Source organism: Brachycentrus maculatus, unplaced genomic scaffold (assembly GCF_059751285.1).
Source record: "Brachycentrus maculatus isolate JH-2025_06_01 unplaced genomic scaffold, ASM5975128v1 h1tg001313l, whole genome shotgun sequence".
NCBI classification, from domain to species: Eukaryota; Metazoa; Arthropoda; class Insecta; order Trichoptera; family Brachycentridae; genus Brachycentrus; species Brachycentrus maculatus.
The window spans coordinates 1-15,027 of record NW_028281977.1 but is presented as its reverse complement, the minus strand read 5'-3'; the positions used below and the strand labels follow the sequence as shown (position 1 = coordinate 15,027).

Below are 15,027 nucleotides of genomic sequence, written 5' to 3'. Positions count from 1 at the left end.
AATATTGTGATGCTCGACGTAATCAAAGAAATCGAAGATTAAGACGAACGTATGAGCATAGGCGAAGCCGATAAAGGCAACTTCGAATGGGAATCTTTCGGGTAAATAATCTAAGAAGAAGATCTGAGAGTGGATTGATAGCGGCTGATAATTCCATATGCTAAATTAATTCTATGATGGATATAATGTGGAGGTTTTAAACTATAGATGTCGGAATAAACCAAATATAACAATTGAGATCACATTTATTATTCTTCTATTTGATTCTGGTTTTGTAATTTGAAGATACTCTCCACAACCTGGACTTCTGTTGCTGTTGATTCACGCCCACAAAATGCTGACCAGTCGTTCACAACAAGCCCAGCTCCGATGACATCAGAGCCTCTATTGATGGTGCCTGCACAAAGGGGAATCTGCAATAAGTTGGAGAGCTAGTCGAGTTGTTCGACCGAAGTTTGCGGATGGACGAGGCCTCCATTGTTGCTGATCACACAGTAAGTGCCAACAAGCATGTTGTTTGCCACTGAATTCCTAAACACTTCAACACCCAAAGTGTCAGCAATGATTTCTTCAGTTTCTTTATCGAGATCAGGGTGAATCAATGCGACATAGTCGTTGCATGCAATACAGTTGCCAAGTGCTGACAATTTCTATTCAACTCTCACAACCTTAACATTTTAGTTGAGACTATTCCTGATATTCCTGAGTTAGTTATCCGTAGTATTGTTGGGGACAAGGAGTCCTTTCTTGTTTCCAGCAGTGGTCCTACCAACAATCCTGGTTCCCCCGATGGTGGTCTGGATGACTGGAATGAAGGAGCCTATCTAACTTTCGAAGGCGCTGTAGAAGTTGTATGATCCTCCAGATGCTATTAAGCAGTAGCCATTGGTGAGTTTGGCGAACACGCCAATATCGTTAGAGTTTTAGTACTGTACTCGGTTGGCCATCTTTATAATTCTTTTTTAATTATGTTACATCAACAATCGCATATATCTCATATTATTCTATCTGCTCAATTATGACGCATGGGATACACGCATACACATACATAAACATACTTATACACATCTGGATCACCCACTTTAATCAACTCTATTATTTGCTGCAGTGATATGCTGGAGTGTCTGTCTCTACAGCATGACCCTATTAAATAATATATGGCCTTACCTTTCCTTATTCTAAATCTACAAAATTGTCTATCATATCACACTCAAATCATCTAACAACCTTATCACATATCTTCAACATCAATATCTCCCTACAATAAACCCAAAACGCCAAAACTACCCTCCCGAAACTAAAACCCCACAAAACCCTATATCATAACACTCCAATGTATTGCATTGTATTGCATTGTATTGCATTGTATTGCATTGTATTGCATTGTATTGCATTGTATTGCAAAGAGACAAAGACAAAGCAAACAATCATGTAATAGTCAGCGCAACGATAGCAGCACAAATTTCAGAAACTCATCAGGTGATATCAAAGTCATCATTGAACAGGATATCAACTTTTGTCATCATTGGTATGGCTGCATTTAATTGATTATTAAGTATTATAATCTGGATTATATTTATAATGGCAACTGGTGAAATATGGGGGTTAATGTATTATATAAATATTATAGCAATTGTGTTTGTTAGTATTTATGACTGATTGTTTTGTGTTCTGTGTTTTTGATGTTTTGCATATTGGTTTGAAATTGGGATTGTAATTGGGATTGGATTATAGAGAGAGAGAGCAGTTATGGCAAATTAATAGATAAATTGATGGTCAAATTCGATAATATACTTGAATGAATCATGCCAATCCATAAGACCTCTCTCTCTGCTCGTAAAATGAACCGAAATCAAGCATGTCATTCTCCTATATTGCCTGGGGGTTCGCACTCAGCTCAATATAGTAACTCAGTAAGCCACTGACTCCCTTTTTGGATGCTGCTGTCAGTTCTTTAAAATTATAAGTCATAGCCTAAGCAAACCCTGAATCGAAGCTCGTGGTTATTCTCTCAAACCATTTTGCCACTTATTTTGGGATTTTATTCTATTTGAACCTCCGATCTGCTTCGAATTTTATCTGATCCAACATTCTATGTTATTATGCCAATATTACTTTTTTATGATTTGATAGTCGCTGGTAAGTACTTTCTTTAGCTCTTCATAGGAGGAACTACTCTTGTAAATGGTCCATATTTCTGCAGGATACTCCGCTGGCTCCTTATAGAAGTAGTTGGAGCCTAACTTAGCAATGGCCGAGAATGATTTCATGCCAAGAGCGTACTCGAATTCCATGCAGGTGTTGCAATTGGGGGAAAGGACATTAATATTCTTGTAATAGAGCACCAGCATATAGGCATACATAAAAGCGATATTGCGCTTATGCGTGAGATTGGCCTGAATCTTCTTGATGAGGTCTGATTGGTTGGTATCGGTGGGAGCAACCTCTTCCTTGAAGTCAACTTCTGTCATGTTGAAGCGCAGGTAGTACTTCGCGATATTGTTCTTGACATACTCAATGAATGTGTTCATGTAGTCCTTGTATCCCTTTCCTTCGGCCATCAGATGTTTGGGCAGTTCGTCCCGAAACAGCTCATTTTCGAATATTTCCTTCCAGGTTATTCTTTCTTTGGAGTTTATTTAAAGCATTCTTCTGATCAGTTCCTTTAGTTCTTACTTTCGGTTGCCTTCTCCGAACTGTAACGGTTTCTTTTGGATGTTGTCCTTGAGGTCATTTAAATTCTATCCATTCCATGGGGTCTTCCCATAAAGCATTTCGTAGAAGACTGTGCCAACCGACCATACATCGCACTTGGACGAGAACTCAGTTCCTTTAAGAATCTATGGAGCAGTGTACAGAGGAGTGCCCAAAAGTGTGAACTTCTCCGAGAAATCAGGATTATCAACAACCCGACTAAAACCAAAGTCACTTAATTTCGCAATTCCTTGTTTCATTAGGATGTTAGCAGGCTTAATATCCCTGTGAATAATGTTATTCTTGTGCAACTATTTGTAGCCTTCAATGATATATCTCATGAACATAAGAGCCTATGCCTCAGATAGCCCAGATTTCGATTTGTTCTTTTCGAGATATCTCTTCAGATCGAGATCTTCACAGTATTATAGAAACAAGTATAGAAAAGAGCCACAGCGATAATAACCCAACAGCCGAACAATGAACGGAGACTTAAGTTCACTAAGATTCTTGATTTAATTTTCGAGTTGTTTTTCAAGTTTGGAGTTGAGCTTGCGTAGATCTATTTTTTTGGCTGCTGCTTTCTGCCCTGATTTATAGTTGATTGCATAGTAGACTTCACAGGACTGCCCTTTGCCTAACAGTATATTCTTGCTGACCTTAAAGTCCCCGATATCTTCCCATTATGCTGCCTGCATTGAATCAATCTAATATTATATCTAAGTTGTTTAGAAATATAGATATTTTAATACTCTCTGACTAGCCTACATATATAAATTCACTATAGACGAACAGTGTTTCATTGGTGCAGATAGGCCATAAAATGTGTCATTATGCTATTGTTACATTTATCAATAGGAAATCATCGATGGATTATATATATTCTGTATTAAAAAATAGGATAGTATTAGAGGTAGGATCCATTTGATATTGTGAATATAATATAATATTGATTGTGGGTTACTTTGTATATTTTGGTTGTTTTGAGGTATGGGTGGATACTAGTTTTTGCGATATCATTTTAAATGGTACTGCATAATAATATTGTATAGTTTATTTATATAATCATCAGTTAAAATGCATGGAAATAAGATGACTGATCATAAGTTGGATGCAAAGTTGTGTGATTAGGGAGTTTAAGTGGAAGATTAGATCATCAAATATATACAATATATATATATATACATTATATATATATAATATAGATAAATAGATGCCCCCCTTATTTATTTACACTTTATACTTTATTTACACTTTATATTTTATTCAAGAGCAATATGTTAGTATTATAACTCTGATAGTGTAATATATACGATATATACGTAAGCAATGGCGAACCAATCATAAAAGAAAAATGCAAAGGCCATTAGAGGCAAAGTTAAACTGCTTTACTATGGAATCTATCCATTAATGGCAGCATTCTTGTTAATAAATGTTGTGCTGTTGATCAGCGAGTCCATCAGTGGCTGGCATATGCTTTGGTGCACCCTCGTGGCCATAGTAAGCCACTTCTGTATCAAGCAAGCCATACACTGTTGGTAGCTACAACTTCCTGCTGAGGCCAGTGAATATTATATCGACTTGATTGCCCTCAACTCCTTAGTTGCCTTATTCGACCCCTTGACCCATAAAATATGGTATACTTCTGCTAATGTAGGCATCTTTATTGGCTGATTGTGTTGTTCTTGTTGGTGAAGGTAGGCCAGTACTTATGGGAATACATCACTCCTAAGTTCGAATAAACTGAAGATGCAGAAGGGACAACAAAGAAGCCTAAAAAGTAGAAGAAGGAAAAAATCAAGTATATCAAATGATGTGACTTGGATTTTGATCATGGTGTCGAACATGTCTTATTCATATGAAATTATGTTGCTGTCGGCATGAAAATTCTATTCATATGAATGTGCTGAAGGTCATTGCCATTAATGGCACGTGAATTTAAGGCGATTTAAACCAGTTTAATTTTAAATTAATGGATTATGTACTCTGAATGGGAATGAGAATGCTAATGGTCATGCGAATGATATCACATTTGACGAATTTCTCGAAAACATAGCGACTATCCGAAAATACGCTGTGATTTCTGCAGTCAACAAAATTATACGAGTGCCTATATTATTATAAAATGCAAGAAAGCCTATACTACATAAACAAATCCCTCATTTCCTCCAACCCTGCATAACGAACAATTGAATCATACAAAGATGTTACATTCGAAGATAAGTAAGATCCCATGCAATATCTTAGTTCCATTAAAGTTGTCAACCTCGAAATGAGAATCACTTCGCATCGAATTTTATTGCTCTCTCAGTCTGATCATGCATTTCTCGTCGACGCTTAAAAGATATCAGAAGCTATTCTTGCTGTACAATTTTAATTAGCTTAGGAACATGGGATGCTTTGGGGTAAATAGCATTATATCAAACTTCGAACGCAATACGGCAAAGTCAAGTTCAGTTTAAAGAACTATAAGGAAGCTCATATGAACATAAATGCTGTTCTCAAATAGCAAGCATGGAAAGTCAAAAGTGTGGAAAAGAATCCGAGTGAACAAATGTACACAGGAATCTTCAGCAAAATTGAAAAAGATAAATGTAAGATAAATTAAAATGCGCAAAAAGTGGGTTCTTCTTTCACAAACTTCGAGGCCCTGTTTGCAAACTTGCGATAAATCAAAGAGGTGATGAAGGAGATGAGGGCGAGCAAAACAAATGAAGATGGTGAAAACTCGGAAGTTCGGGAAATTCTTAAAGATATTGGTTTTGTTTCGGTCATCTCGAAATAATAATCAGGACGAGATTATTATAAGCTTCTCGCCAAGGACCTCTTCAGTATTTGCCAGAGTACTCTCTTCGGTAAATATGGAGGCATTGTGTCGCTGTTAGATTTATTCTATTTCTACAACATGAAGCGGACCATGCAATTGGTGTCTCCGGAATAGCTTTTGAAAGCCTGCTCGCAGTTCCAGACACTTGGCTATCATGCAAGGCTTGTCACTTATCCTAACAACATCAGAGTCATTGAATCCTCCTATTTTGACGAAAAGAAGGACTTCTAATAAAATTTTAAGGCATTCTTCAGTGATTATGCATCTGGCTATTCTGCGGAGGAAATCGCAAGGAAAAAGAATCAGCCTCTGTCCATTGTATAGATAAAATTGAAGAAGGCCCTCCAGCGAGGAGTTCTAGCTTTGGACAACAGAATCGAAGGCTAAAAATATTACAAGAATCTCTTAATGGCCTGATCTGATCTGAATAAGTTCATAGAATCAAGAAACTTATCGATCAATGCATTGTAAATTGTTTGATTTCCTCTCTTAATTTTTATAGGAGCCAAGCCTTGCTGGAATGAGAGATCTCTAATAACTATCGTATAATTTTTATATGTTATTTTCTGTCTTATGTGAGAATGTCTTTGATCAGATGATTGTTTGCGAGTTGGATTTGTTTTTATTTTTCATTTAGTTATTGAATGAAAATACTGAGAGTCTTTCCAATTGGTTTCAACTAAGGGAATCTGGAAGAGGAAGGGGGTTAGGCTAGGACTTAATTATATAAATAACTGTTTCGGAGAAAGAGATTGTTGATGAATGCTGTTGAATTTGAGTGGGCTTATACTTTATTATTGTTATTCATGTTGTGGGAGTTCATTTAGTTTATTGTTTATGGGTTTGCTGCTCGGATGTTTCTTTGCCTGGGATTTTAGTCTCTCTATAAGTTCTCGCGATGGAGCTGGTGTTTGAATTAATTGATGAAACTTTGATCATTTTTAGGAATTTGTTTTGCTTAGGTTTTGAATGGACTTTCTTTCTGTTCAAAAGCTGGCTTTTATCTATCGAAATCAATTGCATTTTCAAGATATTTGTCCTTATGATGCAAATACAGATCTCGGATGTCAGAGTCCGCAGCATAGATGGGATCAGGCTGCTACATGATGCAATCTAAACTTTAGAATATCGAAGGCAACGACAAGTAAGGCGACCATTAATCTTCTAACATGCACATCCTCAATTAGTTTGTCTGCAAGCTCACATTCAAATGATAAATGGGATCCAAAAATCTGACTGTTGGAGGTGTTACTGGATACTGCTCGCTCAACTTAATCTATATTCTGAAAACGTTATCTTTATAAATCGAGTTGGTCTCACATGGCGAATAGGCAATATGAATTATGCTGGGAGCTATGACTCTTACATCATGGACATGTTCAAGTGCTTGCAATTCTGCTAAATTCTCACTGGACAATTATAATGCCATAGCCTACATAAATTATTATAAAGTATTGTCAAATCTTTTGATATTGAATATTAATATTGGCAGCTTATATCGGATTGGAGTTGGATCAGATGAATTTCATTTATTTATGTGGACGAATCCTTGCAAATTTAGGAAATGTCATTATAAATGTGGTACTATTGATATTTTTGAGATATATTAAAATATGCTTCTGAATAAACGATTGATATCTCAGAAAATCCATCGATCACTTCAAAAAATCAATAATTTTACAGATAGCAAAGGTCTTTGTCACAAAATATGTGACATTAATCAAATCACTGTAAATATATAAATATTGTCCGATACGCAATTATTGATCACATCTAATCTAATCAAATCTGTCATCAAAAGTATTACAATATGCTAAAACAAACACAAGCGATATATACTTATTTCATATTATTTATTATCGATGTTTCGTGATTGTAGAGATGATCATTTGACTTGAATATAGACATCTATTGCGTCTTCAGTTTAAATTGTCTTATAGCTATAATAATCTGCCCATTATTTTAGCGCCGGCTTTAATATGCTTTTGCCATCTAAAGATGGAGACTAAATTTACATTTGCTGTGACGGCCCTTCCCGGTTAACCCTTGAACAATGACATAAACTTGCGGCCCATACTTTTCGGTTTTGATCTTGGAATTGCCTCGTTTGAATTCAGCAATAATCATGTTTCTGATACTGTTGAAAGTAGGGTCGACTTCCTCTTCTCGATACCCGTGCAAGTCCACATACTGGATATGTGACTCCTTCATCTCCTCAATGAGTTTCTCTCGAGCAGCCTCACACAGCCTCTGGATTTGATTATCATCTTTGCTATGAATCATGATGTAATTACCAAGAGAGACGCTATAGCTCCTTCCGATAAGCAATGTTTGTTGTCTTGTTTCTGGTAAGTTTGAAGAGATTTCGTATTTTGTAAAGCTGATCGAGTCGATCTCTAATCACTTGTAGCGAGAGATATCGTAAATCGTTGTCCAATTATTTACGATTCTCCATTGTTTCATAGCTCTTTGATGACTCGCTCCTTACCGGCGTAACCTTCTTCCTTGGTTCGATCTTGACCTTATATTTTGTATCAGGGTAATATTTCTATAAGAAAGTCTTACACAAATTTATGTCATCGAGCTATGAATATAAGTATTTGAGCCGATCAAGGGTCATTCCACTGTATTACTTGCTAAGCTGCATGACATCGGCGTATGATTTAGGATTTGACCCAACATTGTAGATGCTGTTGTACGATGGATTTTGGGTGTAGACAATATTAGTTGGCACTTTGCTCGGCGTGAAGTAACTCTATTTGCTTTTCTATTATTTATAGCCTTATTGGATTTGTTGAATATAGTTTTTGTTATTGTTGGTTTTATTGTTGCCCGTTGTGTCTTTATTTGTGTTCAGAGCACCAAGAGTTGGGAAATCCTTCCTTCTCTTTTCTTATTGGACTACTTTTTTTTAAATTAGGTCTCGAATGAAATGCTGGAGCTCCTTGAAAAGGGGATCATCTTCATTTATGTTCATATCTTCAAGCCCCTAAAGTAAGGCATCTTTGAAAGAAAAGCAATCATCGACAAATTATGCAATGGCATACAGACCGATCCCCTTTTTCTTTTGGTCTTATTTAATAATAAAGGCAATTTCTTCAAACAAATCGTTAAACTCGTTGGGATCGATACCAAAGTCTTCCTCTCCTCCAAGCTGATCGCATAGTTCATTCATTAACTGCCCTGCATTCTCATTTATTATTTTCTATGGCTTATTATCAGGATGAGATTCAGATTCTGAGTTTGCATTCGATTCCATGCTTTTAGCTTGAGTATCAAAGTCCTCGAATTAACTCATTAAGGAAGGGACCTCAAGATCCGCTGGCAGACCCATAAGCGCATTCATAGCATCATTCAAATCAAAATCATGCAACTGAAGTTGTTCATAAATGGTCGATTACTTATGATTGGTGCCAATCGACTTCAAATATTATATTTTTTTAGTATGCTCTTGGTTAGTCTTGGGAGCTTTCGATTTCTTTTGTTATTATTTTTTAAGTTCTACTGCAACTTCGAACTCATTCAGCAACTTACTGTTGGCTATTGACTTGTTTAGATTTTTTTGCATTTTTTGTTTTGCTTTTTTGGAAATGTTTTACTCATCTGCATCTTTCTTTTTCTTTGGTTGAATAACCTGGCCATACTCACTGTCCTCATACATAACTATGAACTTAATAACTACAACCCAGTGATTTCACACTATAATCTAAAATATAACCTAAATTGAGTAATAATCATACAGCGATATTTCATATGTTTTTGTTTTCTCAGAGTTTTAGGCAAAAGAATATAGCAATCATTATTAATTATCTATAAAACAATGACAATCCACATAAACTCCGAATCATGCGCTAAAGGAAGAGTTACTTTTTTGAAACTTAAGTGCTTATAAGATCTTTTTGTATTTCTCTGTGTCTGTGCGCTTATCTTGCAAATTTTTGACAATTAAGTCCTTTTTACTTTTTTACAGTTCATCCATTTTGTACATTAACTTCTTAATGATATCAATAAGTTCTTATCTATTGAGCTTGGTCGTGCTTTATAAGAACTCTTCGGACATCGACTGGTTGATCATCTTCACAAATATATTATAATCTCTCTCGACGCTTGTCAATAAATTTTGGAGGGTGTTTTTTTCGCATTTGCACTCTTCGAGCTCTTCTTGCAGAGCTTGGCATTATTTATTGCCCATGTTGGTCATTAGCTTTTAAATTGTAGCTTACAGTTTGTTTAGTTCCTCAAAGGCTTCATTGATAATTTCATTCAAACAGTTTTAGTAGCACTATTGCGAGTCATCGAAGCCATCGTTGATCTTGGAAGCATTCGATCGGTTTTATCGATTGTCAATGAGTATCGACTTTTATTTGGTAAAAAACGAGGAATTCTATGGCTTCACGGATATCTTTTCCTTGAGCTTTTTGACCGTTTTGTTGATTTTGTCGAATGCTTTGATAGCTTGCTAATTTTCCTAAAGCTGCTCCTCTAACTTCTTTCGATAGATATCTGCTCGATTTGCCGCAGTCTGAAACTCCGCCATTTTAGTAATAAGATCATCCTTAATCTTCAATTCGGCGATAAGTTCTTCTTTATTCATCTTCGCGTATTACTTTTTTATAGGTTATTTTCCTGACATCTCAGTTTAGTCCAGTATCTATCCAAGGAAATAATATATTTATAAAGGAGTGCAATTCCCTAAAAATCAAATTAGGTACTTGAGGTCATTTCGACAAACAATCTATATTTCGTCATTTGCAATTATTTATATTTATATTCAAACATTTGCATTATTTTGGGAGGAAAGCAATATTTTCATAATGAAAGAAAATTATTTATCACACAAAGAAATATCAAAGGTTTCTGCTCACAAATATTTATTATAGTAAGGGATTAAGGATTTTTAATCTTAATGGCGATTGACTGTTTTTTTATTATATGTTTTAAGATTCTTGAATGTCAGTCGAACTACTTTTCAAGCGTTAATTTTATTCATATTAAAATACTGTTCAAGGAAGATCTTATTTTATTTCATCGCTTTGCATATTCAGCAATTCAGCAATTCAGCAATTTTAATACTTTAAAATCCAGCATTCCAAAGTTTGTTCCTCAAGTATATTATAATCGATAATATGGCTATACAAAATGCTCCAATAAGGTCAGATATGTATTACTCTATTATAGACTTCTCCCAAACTTAAATTACCATTGAGTTTCCAAATAAATTTATATCGCGGGGTGGAATCTGTTGACTCAATGAAATCTCTCAAAGCACATCGCTACCATAGCTATGTATAGCTTCTATAATTCAGGAACTTTTCGGGTTGGTGAAATAACTCGAAACCCAAGCAATCATGAATAACAACAAACAAGAAGAATAAGTCCGTGAATAAAGGAAGCATCGCTCATGTCTTGAAATAAATAAATCACGAATGAAAGATCGTAACAAAAAGGCCTTCAACAACAAAACAAAAGATGGAGGACTATTCACAAAAAATCCTCCACAAGTTCCATATTTCTACATTCCTAAATATAAAAACGAAATGCATATGATGCCTGATCGAGCACTCGAAAAAGGTGCACTCGCAAAAAGATGTACATTCATATGCAATTAGTTTATATCCAAATGAAAGATAGTTCTATATCTCTGTTTAAGAATGCTGATAATTTCAAAATGAAGCAAGCTCTTCATGCGGAAGAAAAAGAAAGAATAATTATGAATAGGAAAATGGAAGAATTTACGAGAGTATTAATTTTTTGTTATGAACAGATTGTCACTGCGCAAGATGGGAATTAAAGGGCCAAAAATAATAAAAATAATTTCAAAGCCAGAAGAATATTCCATCCAATTCGAGCCATGAGCGAGGCATTCAGTGTTACTACCCCAATGCTAAATCCAAGATCCTCAGAAGCTGTCGAACTCAAGAAAATATCACTCGATAAAAGTATTGCATCAAGCATGGGGAAATCATTGGGTGGATCGAGAATCTTTCTCACTATAAACTCAAGCCACATAAATGGCTCTGCAAATGCCGCATAATGGAATAGGAAAAATAAGTTGAGTCGAACAGTTATTTCAAACACTTCAAACTACAAATGATATTCAGAAGCTGTAAATTATTGTATATTGCAAGTTCGGTTGACCTTCGATTTGATTTGTTTGATTTTAGGGCGAAGTTGACGCGAAACTGTGCATTCTGCTGACAAATAAAATTTATGATTATTGAGCTGATTGATTGTTAATTGAAATAGTTTGAACAAATACGAATCTTATTATAATCTGCATATTAAATAACTTTTTCGTCATAATAAATATATATTGATCGCACTAAATTCTATCGCTTTTGGCAAAAGAAAAAGTAAATGAGAAATAATTCATAAAGTGACACTTTGAGAAATATGGATCAGAAATTTGAAGAGATGAAAGGTTTTATGGGAGCAACATTCATATAGTTAAACGCTTAAAATGCCACTAAAATCTAAAATTTGAAAGGCTAATTGAAGAAGCTCAAACTAAAGGCGAAAGAATATTAGCAATAGCTCCTTTTGAAGAGTGTGAAGATAACTGATTTATAGGCGAAGCTGTCTGGAATGTAGGCTTTGAAAAAATAAAAACAGCAACTGACAGATAATATACTCAAATAGGTTAACCTAATGAATCAAAGTTTTACCAAGCATTTGTAAAATAAGATTAAGGGCAAATGCCAAATGCCAACTTACAATGAATGCAGTTTGCGTCAATTGGTCGGCATTCTTTTACAGCAGCTGAATGCCTGTGCGAATTACGAGAAATATGTTTAGTAAATTTAGCAGATGTCGCACTTGAGCATCATCGATTCGGAGGCATTCAAAAGATTGGAGGAAATGCAATTGATTTCAATCAAAGGCCCCCAAAGCAGCTCAGCCCAGCAGATCATCACCCCGAATAAGTAGTCTCTGCTCCTCGCCAATATGACTGCTGAGAAGACCTGCAGCCTCTTTAAAAAGTGGACTGATGAGCACAAAAGATATCTGACCATTGAGAAGTAACTGAATAGCACTCTGCAGAGTATTTGGCACTTGGATGAGATCACGTTGAAACCTTAGGTGATTATCATGGACAGAAATGTGAAAGGGCACCAAACATAGAAAATAGCCAGGAACATTAATACAATCATTGGCTTTTTTATGCAAAATGCAATCACACTTTAAAAGCAAATAAGAGAATTCAAAGAGCAAATCTCAGCCCAACAGACAAAGGAAATCAACCTAAACACAAAAATAAGAGACTTAGAGCAGAAACTGAAAGAAGTGTAATAAAAATAAGCCTCACACAACATCATGATAAATTAGTTATAACAAAAGTTCATTTGCATATTTACGGACTTGCAGAAATTAAAGGGCAAAAATCCTGAAAGCAACGAGAAATACCCAGGCTCAGATAAATGACAGATCGCCTAAGTTGATAGAGATTGAGGGAAGAATTTATAGTTTAATATTTATTCTCCAGTTATTGATGTGCAGTAGTGGAATATCGAATGTATTTATTATTTGCTGGACGTATAGAGTAAATTCGATGAGCACTGACAGAAAGTTACGGTCTGAGATTTAACAAAGATGCCGAATATGCCTCGAGGGGGAGGAAGATGGAAAACTTTTTAGTATGCCATGCAGATGTCTGGGGTCAGTCGGGACCATTCACGCCCATTGCTTAGAGACAATGATCGAAAAGGCGACAGTTACACAGCCTTCCAAAATAAAACAAAACGGGAAGGAAACCTAATTTATCTGCGAGCTATGCCATGAGCCAATCCCTTTCGAAATAACCTATTCAAAGAGATGCAAGACAGCTAATTAATCAGTAAAGAACTGCAACCTACCAATAAAAATAGCTGGTTTTATCGCTTCCATACTGTTTGTCAGTATACTCAGCTACCAAATTGCCAGACTCTCCCGAATCCCTAAAGAGAAACGAGAGGTATTTGAAACAATAATGATCGCCGCTTTCATCTTCCTGCTCGTAATCACACTCTACTTCATATTACTGCAGGCAATGCTCACATATAGGCAATGCAGAGTCAAGTAGATAAGCAGCATCACGCTGAACTCAAAATTCTATGTGAATTAAGTCGACTGAAACTATGATTGTTATTTTAGGGTTTGTTTATGGGAGATTGTATAATAGTTTTTTCAGCAGAGGTTTAGGGATTTAAGCTAATTGTAATCATAACTTAATTAATTGTGTAGTATTTTTAGTTGTTTGTAAAGTCTCTTTGTGTTGCCATTATTCCCACAGCAATCGATTTTAAGGGCATTAACTTCAACAAAATCAACGATGGGTATTATTATCTTATAATAATGTTGCTTAATATTTAGGAGTGTCTGATGAGATAGAGATAGGATAGAGATAGAACAAGACAAAGTGCATAGACTGATCGAATCAACAAATTTTATAAGGACTGCTTTTGTTTTTATTTCGATAGATAGATTGGCGAAAGAGTGTAGAGTTTAGTGTTAATAGACACATACCTTAGCACCCTCATAGCCAAATTATTAATTATCAAGGAGCATATATACACTTTATTCCATGAAATTAAAGAATCATCATTTGCATAAACTATCCAAAGCATATCATATTTCTAATGCATCAATCACAACTAACACAAGTTACAACGCTTATAACCTACCTACCTACATGCATGCATAAATACAATACAAATTAACGACTCTAAACAAATATACATACTGGATCAATTTGAATAAGTTAAGAACATGTTTCAATACCAACTAGTATCAGTTACGATCGGATGCTCGACACTGGAAATGTGTGATTATTTTATATTGGTGCCAACCCTGAGCTATTTAAATCGGTCCTCTAGCAGACTAGATCTTCGGCCACAAGTTATGGATACTCTGGATACTATGGACATTGAGAATACTCAACATTAAAATTAATGATCTGTTTAAATAAGGAGTCACAAATCATTTCTTGGCTTTCTTAACAACTCTCTTTTTGATTTCGATCTTATCGAAAAGATTGCTCTCGAGTCCGTCGGTAAGTCTCTTCGCGAGGTCAGGCTTCTCAGTCTTGAAGGTGTACAAATACTTTCCTCTTCTGACTTTGAACTTGGTATTTTTCTTATTCTTCTTGATCATGACAGCTGAATAAACGACAATCTTACTTTTTTTAGGGGCCTTGGATTTGGGGTCCTTGACATTCTTGTTTCCCTTGGCGATTTCTAAGAACTTCTTGAACTCTGTGATTTCTTTAGGCTGACTTAGTCACATATATACCATTGGCGATTAACTATTCCAAATATTATAATATATATTTAATTAATAAACCATTAAATCCAATATATACACGCATATATACACATACAATTATAACACATACAATTATCACTTAGGGTTGGGGTTGGGGTTGGGGTTGGGGTTGGGGTTGGGGTTGGGGTTGGGGTTGGGGTTGGGGTTGGGGTTGGGGTTGGGAGTTGGGGTTGGGGTTGGGGTTGGGGTTGGGGTTGGGGTTGGGA

The 15,027-nt window shown here is 35.6% G+C and overlaps 1 protein-coding gene across 1 annotated transcript; it reads right to left on the bottom strand.

Annotated features, from left to right (window-relative positions):
• Nucleotides 1–210: 210 nt before the first annotated feature.
• Nucleotides 211–947, bottom strand: LOC148299138 (eukaryotic translation initiation factor 6-like). The gene is given in 1 exon segment (XM_088276356.1): nt 211–947. A coding segment is annotated over 1 exon segment (699 nt). The 3' UTR covers nt 211–248.
• Nucleotides 948–15,027: the final 14,080 nt, after the last annotated feature.